The sequence below is a fragment of the Phaethon aethereus genome (genome assembly GCF_964289735.1).
Source record: "Phaethon aethereus genome assembly, contig: HAP1_SCAFFOLD_698, whole genome shotgun sequence".
NCBI classification, from domain to species: Eukaryota; Metazoa; Chordata; class Aves; order Phaethontiformes; family Phaethontidae; genus Phaethon; species Phaethon aethereus.
Genome location: NW_028113833.1, coordinates 5,248 through 16,746, shown reverse-complemented (window position 1 = coordinate 16,746; position 11,499 = coordinate 5,248). Strand labels below are relative to the sequence as shown.

The window sequence follows — 11,499 nt, the reverse complement described above, 5'->3', positions numbered from 1 at the left end:
TGTGAGCCCCCCAGCCGGGGGTCTGAGAGGGGTGCGGGACGCGGGGCAGAGGCAGGCTGGGTCTGGAGGTGAGGAGCACCCCATGAGGGTGTCCACACGCGTGGCACTGCCAGTACTGGTGGCATATGCCCAGCTGCCACGCACCACGGCGGGACGGGGAGGAGAGGGCGGCCCGGAGGGCACCGCGGGCTGCCCAGCATGGCACGCAGGACCCCATCGGCACATGGAGACGCGGGCAGCCACGTCCCCGCCGCTGGGCACCATCGCTGCCAGAGCCACTGCGGTGGTCCCAGCCCTGTGTGTGTCCCCCTTGGCCCCCCATGCTGCTGGAGACGGGGATGGGTGGGAGGGGGATGGATTTCACCCCCCTTTCTTGCAGCCCCGCTGCAGGCCACGAGGAAGTTTCTCAGCGCACAGCGGCAAGGCCAGCACCTCCCAGCACCCCGGCTCAGGCACCGCAGCCCCCCGCCCCGGCACTGCCCCCATGGCTCCCGGCGCCAGCCCAACCTGGGCAGGGGGCAGCGGCTCCCTGGGACCCTCGGTCCAGCCGCCCTCCGGGGGCTCCGGGCTGGGCCGTGGCGGTGGCTGTGCCCCCCAGCAGTGGCTGCACTGGAATGGGGCTGGGGTGGCTTTGCTGGGGCTGGTGGGGGGGTCGCTGCAGTTTTCAAGCATCCCAGAGTATCTGCAAACACGGCGGCTTTTGGGGGGATCTCAGGGAGCCCCCAGGGCTTTGGCTGTGGGGGGCAGCCTCCGGGGCGGTAACAGTCTCTGGGAGAGAGCTGGCGGCAGGGCTGACACCGTGGCTGGGGACGGTGCGCACGACTAGACGATCTTGCCCACAAAGCGGGTCGGTGCTGGAAGTGCCAGGGATGTCCCGCTCCGTCAGAGCCCCACACAGAGGGGAGGACCCCCAGACCCCCAAACCTGCAGTCCCTGGCCAGGCAGAGGGTGTGGGGCACCCCAAGGAGGCGGCACCCAGGCTGGCCCAGGTCCCCTCGCCCCTCCACACCGTGGGGCACCGGGGCTGAGCCGTGGCATCGCCTGTCACCCCCTGACAAAACCGCAGCACACTCCAAGCCCCCCAAACCCCACGGTGCACACAGCGGGGGCAGTGGGAGCTGGGGTGCTGGGGGCAGCGGGTGAAGGTGTCCCCCAGCCACTGCCGGGACCCCGGGTGGAGAGAGAGGCAGGGGCCAGGGTGCACGGAGCCCCCCAGGAAGGGCAGGGGATGGGGACAGGGCACACAGAGCGCCGGGGGAGCGCAGGGGATGGGGCACGGGCCAGCGTCCGGCTGCGGTGCGGTGAGCCCGGTGGCACAGGCTGCCTGAGCAGCTGCAGCGGTCGCTCGCCCCAGCTGATGCCACCAGCATTGCCCGGCAGACGGGGATGGCACCCAGCAGAGCCGGAGCTCAGGGTGCAGGTCCCAGCCCTGCTGACACACGGCACGGCATGGCATGGCACAAGCTCCTCGCAGCTCCGGCAGCCTCTTCTGCCCCACTGCCAGCACCCACTGGTCCTCCCCAAGGCACAGCAACAGGCCTGGCATGCGTGGGGTGCCAGGGGGCTCAGGATGCCCCAGGTACCCCGGGGTGCTGAGGCCCGCAGGGCCCCCAGGATACTCAAGGTACGCAGGGTCACCCGGAGGCCCGAGGAGCCCAAGGCATGGGGGGCACCTGTGGTGCATGAAGTACCCGGCGGGGTGCCCAAGGCTGACCAGGGAACACGGGGTGCTGAGGGTGTGGGGTGCCAGGGGTGCCCAGCGTGCCGGGGATGCCCACGGCACCTGGGATGCTCACAGCAGCCGGGATGCCCGTGGAGCCTGTGGTACCTGGGATGCTTGTGGTGCCTGGGATGCCCATGGTACCTGTGATGCCTGTGGTGCCCGGGCTGTCTGTGGAGCCTGGGTTGCCCACAGCACCCAGGATACCCGTGGAGCCCAGGATGTACACGGAGCCCGGGATGCCCACAGAGCCTGGGATGCCCACAACACCCGGGATGTCCACAGAGCCCGGGATGCCCATGGAGCCTGGGATGCCCACAACACCCGGGATGCCCGTGGAGCCTGGGATGCCCACGGAGCCTGGGATGCCCACAACATCCAGGATGCCCATGGAGCCCGGGGTGCCCACGGAGCCTGGGATGCCCACAATACCCGGGATGCCCGTGGAGCCTGGGATGCCCACAACACCCGGGATGCCCGTGGAGCCTGGGATGCCCACAGCACCTGGGATGCCTGCCGAGCCCGGGATGCCCGCAGAGCCCGGATGCCCGCGGAGCCCCTTACCTCTGCGCTGCCGTGCTGGCGTCCAGGATGCCGGTGCCCTGCAGCCAGCGGACGGAGGGCAGCCCGGCCGTCAGCGGCTCTTCCTTCATGGGCAGCCCCCCCCGGGGCAGCGCCTCCTGCACGGAGAACATGGCAGGGGCTCGGCGGCCGCCCCGCGCCCGTCCTGCCCCGGGCCCGCAGCTCAGGGCCGGGCAGGTGCCGGGGGCCGGGGAAGCGGCATCTGCGGCGGGGAGCGGGCGGGAGCGGGGGGCGGCTCGGGGGCTGGGGGGAGGCGGGGGGCGGAGGCAGGGCCGGAGAAGTTGGAGACGGAGGCGCCCAGCAGCCAAGTGCGGGGACCGGGAGGGGAAGGGGAGGGGGGCAGCGGGAGGGGGGGGGCGGTGGGATGGGGGAAGGCAGGGGAGGAGTGGAGAGAGGGAGGGAAGAGTGGAAGGAGGTATGGAGAGGAGGCAGAGAAGGAGTGGAGGGAGGGATGGAGGAAGGCTTAGAGGACTGGAGGGAGGGCCGGAGGAAGGTTTAGAGGACTGGAGGGAGGGATGGAGAGAGGCAGAGGAGGAGTGGAGGGAGGGATGGAGGAAGGCTTAGAGTACTGGAGGGAGGGATGGAAGGAGGCTGCGAGGACTGGAGGGAGGGATGGAAGGAGGCGGAGGAGAGTGGAGGAGGATGGAGGAAGGCTGAGAGGAGGAGTGGAGGGATGGAGGGAGGAGGAGGCCGGAGAGGGGGCGCGGGAGGGGCAGGCGCGGCCCGGGATGGGGCGGGGCGCCGGGCGGCGGGGGCTCGTTACCGGGCGGGCGGCGGCGGGCGCGGCGCGGGGCGGTGGCGGCGGCGGCGGCGGCGGCGGCAGCGGCAGCAGCAGCAGGAACGGGCGGGCGGGGGGCCCGGGGGGCGTCGGGGGCCCGGGGGGGCCGGGGGGGCCGCCTCCCCGCCGCCGCCCCGCGCCCCGGCCCCGCCGCCCCGCCGCCGCCACCAGCACCATCAGCACCAGCACCCGCCGCCGCCGCCCCCGCCGCCCCGCCGGCCCGGGCCATGCCGCCGCCGCCTCCCCGGGGAGGCAGGGCCGGAGCCGCCGGGGGAGGCGGGGGCCGCGGCCGGGCAGGCTGACATCATTCCGGGGAGGAGCGGTCCCTCCCCGCGCCGGCGGAGGGGCTCCGCGGCCGGCGCCGCGCCGGGGACCGGGCACCCCCGGGGGCGAGCGGGACGGGGTGGACCGGAGGGTCCCTCCGCCCCGAGGGAGCCCGGCAGGGCCCGAGGCACCGCGGGGAGACCCCACTGCATCCCCCCGCACCCAGAGAGGCCTCAGGCTCCCTGCAGAGACCCCCACAGGCCCCTCACAACACCCCCGAGACCCGGGCAGCCCCTGTGCCCTCCCGCGTGCCCAGCGTGACCCCTATGGGGCCCTGCCTCCCCCAAGGTGGCACAGGGACCCTGTTTGGGTCCCCTGCACCCCCAGGGTCCCCACACTGACCCCCAATCAGGCCCTGAGACCCCTCAGAGTGACCCCAAAGAGTAACCAAGCACCCTGAAGACACCAGCGTGACTAACCATGCCCCACACAAGGATCCCTGCACTCCGGAGACACCCCAGGGTGACCCCCGTGTCTCTCAGCATGCCCCAGAGCTGACCCCCAAAATCACCACCAGTGCCCCACATAAACCCAACTGTCCCTCTCTGGCCCGGTGGGGTCTCAGCCCCCCACGTCACCGTGTCCACAGCAGACCCATGGCAAAGGGGTCCTGTCCCCACCCCCTCCCCGCTGTGCAGCCCCATCCTCCCTCCATCCCTCCACTCCTCCTCTGCCTCCCTCCATCCCTCCCTCCAGTCCTCTAAACCTTCCTCCAGGCAGGGTACAGGCAGGGTACAGGCAGGGTATGGGCAGGGAAGGGGGTCACAGCTGTCTCCAGTCCCTGCATCACCACAGGGCTGGGAGCTGGGAGGTGTCAGGCAGCACCCAAGGGGGAAGGGACCCAGGGGCAGCGTGGAGACACCCATCCCAGCCCCTCCTGGGGCATCCCCAGCGCCCAGTGGGGCAGGCAGGGAGCCCTGAGGGGTGCACGTCACCCAGGGGACCCTCACCCCCAGGGAAAGGCCCCAAAGGAGGCTGAGGGGTCTTTGCTCGCTCTGCCACCGGGGAGCCAGCGCTGCCAGCCGGGGGAGGTGGGGGGTCCCGGGGGAGCGGAAGCCTCCAGCAGCCGAAGGGGCTGGAAATCCCAAACGACGACCGGCTCCAGCTCTCCCTTGCTGCAGGGTGGGATGCCGGCCCCGCAGCGGGAGCCAGGGTTTGGTGTCCATGCCCGGGCAGGCAGGCTGCGGGCAGAGCCAGCGAGGGCGGCACGCAGGGACCCCCGGGCAGCCCCTCGCCGCGGGCAGCGTCTCTCACACACTGCCCTCTCGCTCGCATGCCGTGCGGGGGCTCCGCAGCCTGTCCCCCCGGGCAGCTCCACGCTGTGCCCTTTCCCCTCCGGCCACGCAGCCCCGGGGCTGCCGCGGCACCTGCGTGGGGCTCTGCAGACAGAGCCCTGCCCCGTGGGGCTCAGCCGCAGAGCCAAGCCCACCCCGCGCTCCCGCCATCGCCCGGAGCCTCCGGAGGGCTGGCAGGGCCACGACGGCTCCTGCAGAAACTGGGTGTCCCTTCACCCGTGCCCCCGGCGTCCATCCATGTGTGCCCCCGTCCACCCCAGCCTCCATCCATCCATGCTCCATCCTGTTCAGATACCCCAGGATGGGCATCACCGAAGGGACCCCAGCTCCCGCTGCAGGGGGAGCGGGGGGCAGTGGGGGACCCGCTCCCTGTCCCCCCCCATCTCCCATTTCCAGGCAGCGTGGGGCTGGGCCGTGGTGGGGGCGCGGGCCCCTCCGCCGGGACCAGCCCCGTGGGGAGCCGCGTTCCCCGGCACGGCTCCGGTAATGAGCCCTAATGGAGGCGGCGTGGCCCAGCGCCGGGGGGCCGGCAGTGCCGCGGGGGCTGACCCCGCTCACGGCTGGGGGTGAGAGGAGATACTCAGGGCCCCTCGCTCCAGCCACCCCACAGCAAACCCCCGTGGGGCTGAGCAATGGGGTGGGGGCTGCTGCACCCACTGCCCAGGGGCACCCTCAGGGACCCCCACAGCCCCCCCCCCCCAACTTGCTGAGGGCAAAGGGGCACTGGGGAGGGGCCTGGGACCCCGGGGCAGCTGGGCTCCAGGGGGGCTGGAGGGCGCAGGTGGGGGTGCAGGGGGGTCTCGCCCTCGCTCGCCTCCCCCCAGATGGGTTTTATGGACGGGCTTCGCCTCCTGGCAGCTAATGGGCTGCGGGGCCCCTGGGAGCCGCTGGCGTCCGGGTAAGTGCGGGGTGGGGCTGAGCCAGAAGGGGGGAGCCCATTTACCACCTCCCCAGGGACCCCCTGCCCTGGGACCCCCCTCTCCCTGCGGGCAGCACCGGTGCTGCTGGCAGGGCTGGGTCCCCCCCGCAGAGGGGAGCCGGGGACCCCCGCACAGATCCTGCCCCCCAACCTTCCCTCCTGGAGGGCCGGGGCTGAGTGGGGGTTGGATGGGGACCCCGGGCAGGGCTGGAGAGGGGCCCCCCCCCGCTCTGTCCTGGCACGCGGACGCAGAAATTGGGTTTGGCAGCACAGCTGGGCCAGGCGACCCCCGCCAAGCCCACGCCATCCCGTGCCGGAGCCACGCCAGCTCCTGCCAGGCCCACGCCGTCGCGCACCAGACCCGCCCCACCCCACGTCCACGCCAAGCCCGGCCCCTCCGCCCACAGGCCCACCCCAAAACCCCCAGCTCCCCACCACCCGGAGCGTGCCACCCGCGCCGTCTAGTGGGGCGAGGCCGGGAGGCAGCTGGGCACCCACCGGGCGCCCGTCAGGTGCCCGCCCTTCCCACACCCCGCAGCACCCCAGGGACACGCTGGGCACAGGCCGCCGCGCCGGCACGTGGCATCGCCCGGGCACGGGGCGCGGTCCCGGCACGGGGCGCGGTCCCGGCACGGGGCGGGCGAGACGCGCAGCCCCGGCCCCCGGGCACAGCCGCTTCAGCTCCGGCTTTATTGCAAAACGAGTCCGTGGGGATGCGGGCGCTGGGGGACGCTGGTGCCACGCGGGATCCCAGCCCCGCTGGCCGCCAGCCGGCGGCACGGCCCCCGCCGAGGCACCCCGGCACCGGGGTGGCAGGCCGGGGTGCTAGGAGGGGTGCTGGCCGCTGTGGGAGTCCCCACCGTCCCCCGCCCCGAGCTCGGGGCTGGCAAAAGGGTCCGCGCTGGCGGGCGAGGGGGACGGGTGCTGCGTGTCCTGGACGCTGGGGCGAGGGTCCCCGCGGGGCCGCGGGACGGCACCCGCTTCTTGTTCCTGCGGGGCAGAGGCGTCGGGATGAGCGGGGTGGCGGGGGCCACCGGGGTCCCCAGCCGCATCGTCCCGGGAAGCCCCGCCGTCCCCCTGGCCCGAGACCGCGCTGTCCCCGCCGGGCGGCCCGTCCTCCTGGGGGCTTGTGGCGGCTCCTCCGTCCTCCGGCACCTTATCCCCGGGGGCTGGCGCTGGCCGAGCCGCCCCCCCGACGCCGGGGTCCTCCTCGGTGGCCACCGGCGTGACTTGCTGGTGGCACAGGGGGCACGTGTCCTGCACGTAGAGCCACTTGCGGAGGCAGGCGGCGTGGAAGAAGTGACTGCAGGGGGTGACGACGGCCACCTGCATGTCCTGCGGGCAGGGAGAGGACATCACCCGGTGGGCAGGGACCCCGGGGCTGCCCAGAGCGGGGGGCCCGGCGCTGCAGGGGTGCTGGCGAGGGGAAGGGGCTGACCTGGAAGCAGATGGCACAGACATCGTTGTGGTCCCGCAGCTGCCCGCCCGTGGCCCGGGGCAGGGAGTTGATCTTCTTGGCAGCCTCGCGGCGCAGCAGAAAGCTCCTCCAGCCCGACTGAGCGCGCAGCCAGACGTTGAAGTAGGAGTGGATGATGATGACGGAGGCGCCCATCCAGCTCCACTCCCCGAAGAGGGACTCCCAGGTGCCGTAGCCCACCACGCAGACGGCCACCAGGAACTCCAGCACCCGGCTCACCGCGTTCACGCAGTAGATGATCTCGTCCATCCGCTCCAACGGCGTGTCCTGGAGCAGCTCCACCATGAAGAGGGCGTAGATGAAGAGGGTGCCCATCACCTGGCGGGCGGCAGGACGGCGCCTTGTTGACGGTGGCCGGATGGCAGACCGCACCCCCCCCACCCAGTGTCCCCAGTCGGGGCTGGGAGGGCGTGACTGGGGCAGGGCTGTAGGCATGGGACGGACAGGGCTGCCCACGCCGGTGGGCACAGCGAGGCCCCGGGCCGGGGGAGCAGGAGCTGCTGTACCTGCAGAGAGGTGAGCATGCAGCTGGAGACCAGGATCAGCAGCCAGAAATCCAGGTGGAAGAAGTGGGCGATCTTGTAGGCCATGAAGCAAGGGAAAACCAGCAAGAAGAGGCACATGCTGACGCCACGGAAATGCTTCCAGGGGCTCCTAGGGGAGGCGCAGCTCAGCGGGGCCGTGCCCACCCCGGGAGCAGCACCCACCCCCCGGGACCCCATGCTCCAACCCCCTCCTCCGGCGCCAATTCCGCCCAAAAATGGGCAGCAAGGACCTGAGGCGGGGGGAGCACATGGAGGGCACGGGACCCGGCCTGGCTCTTCCCCGACGCAGGGCGGGCAGGACCCCCGCCGCTCCTCCCCACCGCCCCCCAGCATGGGGGGCCGGGTCCTGCTGCTCCTCCTTCCCCCCGGTACCTGTTGCGGGAGGCCCCCAGCGCCAGCACGATGGGATCAGCTATCTCGATCATGGACTGCAGCGTGGAGGTCACCACGATGAAGAGGATGATGCTGAGGAGGAAGGTCCGCTGGAGGATCTGCAGGTCGAGCAGCCCCGTCTGCAGCGCCAGCAGCAGCAGCGTCACGCCCTCCGTCACCCCCCTGCCAGGAGCGGGGCGTGAGGCCGGCAGCCGCGGGCACGTGCCACGCGGCACCGCGTGCGCCGTGCCCCGGTGCCCCGGTCATCGCTGGGGTCCCCGGATCCCTCGCGACACCCCCGTCCTCCCCCCGCTGTGCTGAGCTCCTGCAGGCGAACCGGGCTGGGAGGAGGGACGGCTGCCCGTGCCCCCCGCCTGCCCGCGCGCCCGCCTGCCCGCGCCCCCCGCCGCGGGCTCACCTGTGCATGACGTTGCCGTTCTGGAAGGCGCCGAAGCCCAGCAGGTAAAACTTGCAGAGGTTGAGGACGCCCAGGGCGAGGTAGGAGACGGTGAAGGTGAGGCCGATGAGGGAGTAGGGCGTGCTGCAGCACTCGGCCGCGCTGCGACGGAGCCCGGGGTGAGCGCGGATGCTGGCAGGGGCCAGGCAGCACAAAGCAGAGCCCCAGCCCCTCCTCATCCTCCTCCTGCAGCCGTGCAGGAGGAAGGCCGAGCTCCCCCAGCTCCTGCCTGCCCCGATCCCTACCTGCTGAGGAGGAGGAAGAGGAGGCCCTGCTGGGCCAGGGGGCTGCTGGAGGAGGTGAGGAAGGAGGAGAGCCGGAGGGAGAAGAGCATCAGCCAGAAGACGAGGAAGAGGAGCGGGATGGCCAGCTGGCTCCAGAGGGACACCCCCAGCGCGACCAGCCGGTACAGCTCCAGCACCTGCGGGGAGGGGACGCTCGGTGGGGCTGCCCCCCATCCTGCCCCACATATGAGGGCAAGGGGGCTGCGGGAGGCCCAGCCCCGTGAGGGGACAGCCCCACAGCCGGCCCCGCATCAAGCGGGCTCAGCATGGGAACCTCCGCCCCGCAGCCCCCCGCCCCGCAGCCCCCCGCCCCGCTCACCTGCACAACCTCCCGGCAGGCGGCGGCAGCCAGCTGGAAGGGGACGAGGACGTGGGAGCCAAGGACGTAGAGCACCTCCAGGGTGGTGAGGATGGCGGCGAAGGTGTTGAGGATGGGCAGGGCGTGGAGGGGGAGGCCGCAGAGGCGAGCCAGCACCGGCAGCAGCGGCGCGCCGAACAGCCACGGCCGCCTGCTCCTCATCAGCAGGGAGCAGAGGGTGCACAGGCAGAGCTGGCCTGCGGAGGGGACGGGATGCCTGGGCACGCGGGAGGGTGCGGGACCCCCGTGCACCCTCCCTGGCTCCGCCGGCACAGCCACCTCGCGCCGGCACCTGGGCACCGGCCGCAGGAGAGGGGCTCGGGGCAGGCACGGGCCAGCGGGGACACCTCGCAGCCAGCCCCGCCACGGTGCTCAGCCCTGCCCCACGGCAAGCCCGCTCCTGCCCTCGCCCTGCCACAAGCAGCACCCCGAGACCGCCCAGCCCCTTCCCTGCGAGCCCTGGGGCGGCACGGCAGAGGAAACTCCCCCCGGGGCTCGCGTCCATCCTCCCTGATCGATGCCGAGCAGCGCGGACCATCCGGCTCAGCCGTGCCGTCGTCGCCCATCACGCCGTCCCACAGGCGACGGCTCCCACAGCCGGGTCAGTGCAGGAGACCCTCACCCCGCTCAGGGCCAACCCCTGCCCCATCCCGTGGCAGGGCACATCTCGGGGCGCTGGACCCGCCCCGCTCACCTGCGAGCGCGGTGGCGAAGCGGCCGAGTGCCGCAGGGTCGCTGTACACGGCGCCCTGGAAGCCATGCTCCTGCTCATGGCGCACGTAGTCCCTGCAGGGAGAAAGGCTCAGCCCCTGGACCCCCCCGGGCCCCCAGCCCCCCCAGTCCCCCGGCTGACCTGGCCGCCCTGTGCCCCGCGCCGAGCAGCAGCGCGGTGAGGAGGTGGAGGTAGAGCTTCACCAGGGACCGCACCGGCAGCGTCAGCACCACCACGCACAGCACGTGGCCTGTGGCGAGGGGACACGGGAGGGTGAGACGGCACCGCCGAGCCCCCCGCCCGACTGAGACCCCCCTCCAGCCCCCACGGGTGACACAGCCGTCACCGCGCACGGCGCCGGGGTGGTGTGGGTAAGATGGGGCGGTGCGAGAGGCACCCCCAGCTGCCCCCCCTGCCAGGGGACACAGGGTGCCGAGGGCACAATGCTGGGGATGCGGTGCCCACCGGCCCTGGAGACAGCCCCACACGGAGCGGGCGTCATGCTGACATGGGCCCATGGGGTGTCCCCACTGGGTGTCCCCAGACACAGCCATCCCTTGGAGCATCCCCTCACATGCCCTCATGTCCCCAGCCTGGCCTTCCCTGGGGTGTCCCCTTGTGTCCCCAGCCTGCCCAGCCCCTGCATGTCCCCTTGTGTCCCCTGCCTGCCCAGCCCCTGCATGTCCCCTTGTGTCCCCAACCTGCCCAGCCCCTGCATGTCCCCTTGTGTCCCCTGCCTGCCCAGCCCCTGCATGTCCCCTTGTGTCCCCTGCCTGGCCATCCCCGGGGTTTCCCCTTCGTGTCCCCAGCCTGGCCGCCCGCCCGGTCCCGCCGCAGCCCTCACCCAGGCAGTAGGCGCCCCGGAGGGCGGGGGGCCGGAGGAGCGGGGGGTCCCCGCGGTGGGGCCGCAGCAGGTCGCCGAGGGCCGCCGCGTCCCAGCGGTACAGCAGGTCCAGCAGCGCCAGCCCCGGCACCCGCAGTGCCACGTTGGCCACCGCCTCCAGCCGCGCCATGGCCCGCGGGGCAGGGGGTCCCCGCGTCCCGCAGCCCCGCCCGGGGGTACTGGGGGGACCCCCCGGAGCTGCCCCCGCCGCCTCCGCCGGCCCGGCAGGGGGCGCCCGCCCCGCGCCCGGCAGGGGCCTGTCTGCCCCGCCGCCTCTCGCTGGGGCCTGGCCGCCTCCCGCCGGGGCGGGTCCCGTGCCCCCTCCCGCCGCCGCCGCCGCCGCCGCCGCCGTTCCGGTCCCTCCGCCACTTTCACTTTCTCCCGCCCCGCCCCTACGCCCGGCGCATAGCGAAGAGACCTTACGCCAGGGCGCTGTGCTGACGCCGCGACCTCCATCTTAGAAGAGGGCGCAGCGCTCTTCCTTCCCCTATGTGTTCCGCCATGTTGGATAAGGGCAATGTGCGGGCAGCGGGGAGTACACGGCCGTCTTGGCGAGGGGCGCGGCCCTCTGCGGAGACGTCACCCCCGCCGCCCCGCCCAGCCGCGTGTCAACCATCTTGGGTGCGGGCAGACGGTGAGGGCAGGCTCTGGCCGCCATTTTCATAGGGGAATGTGGGGTGGGGGCTGCAGGGCGCTGCGGAAGGCTGGGATCTCCGCGGGAGGGTGGGGTCCCCTGCCCCCAGGGAGGGTCAGCTGAGGGCCTCAAGGATTGTCCGGGGTCGCCTGAGATCCC

General features: G+C 73.0%; 1 protein-coding gene across 1 annotated transcript; it reads right to left on the bottom strand.

Moving 5' to 3' along the window:
• Positions 1 to 2,280: 2,280 nt before the first annotated feature.
• LOC309416527 (RING finger protein 145-like) lies at positions 2,281 to 10,838 on the bottom strand (the record flags this gene model as incomplete). Its single annotated transcript, XM_082016070.1, is given in 11 exon segments — positions 2,281 to 2,504; positions 6,479 to 6,953; positions 7,057 to 7,557; positions 7,560 to 7,749; positions 8,013 to 8,195; positions 8,431 to 8,571; positions 8,715 to 8,890; positions 9,073 to 9,308; positions 9,806 to 9,897; positions 9,965 to 10,073; positions 10,668 to 10,838. Coding segments are annotated over 11 exon segments (2,496 nt in total). The 5' UTR covers positions 10,837 to 10,838.
• Between the last annotated feature and the right edge of the window lie 661 nt (positions 10,839 to 11,499).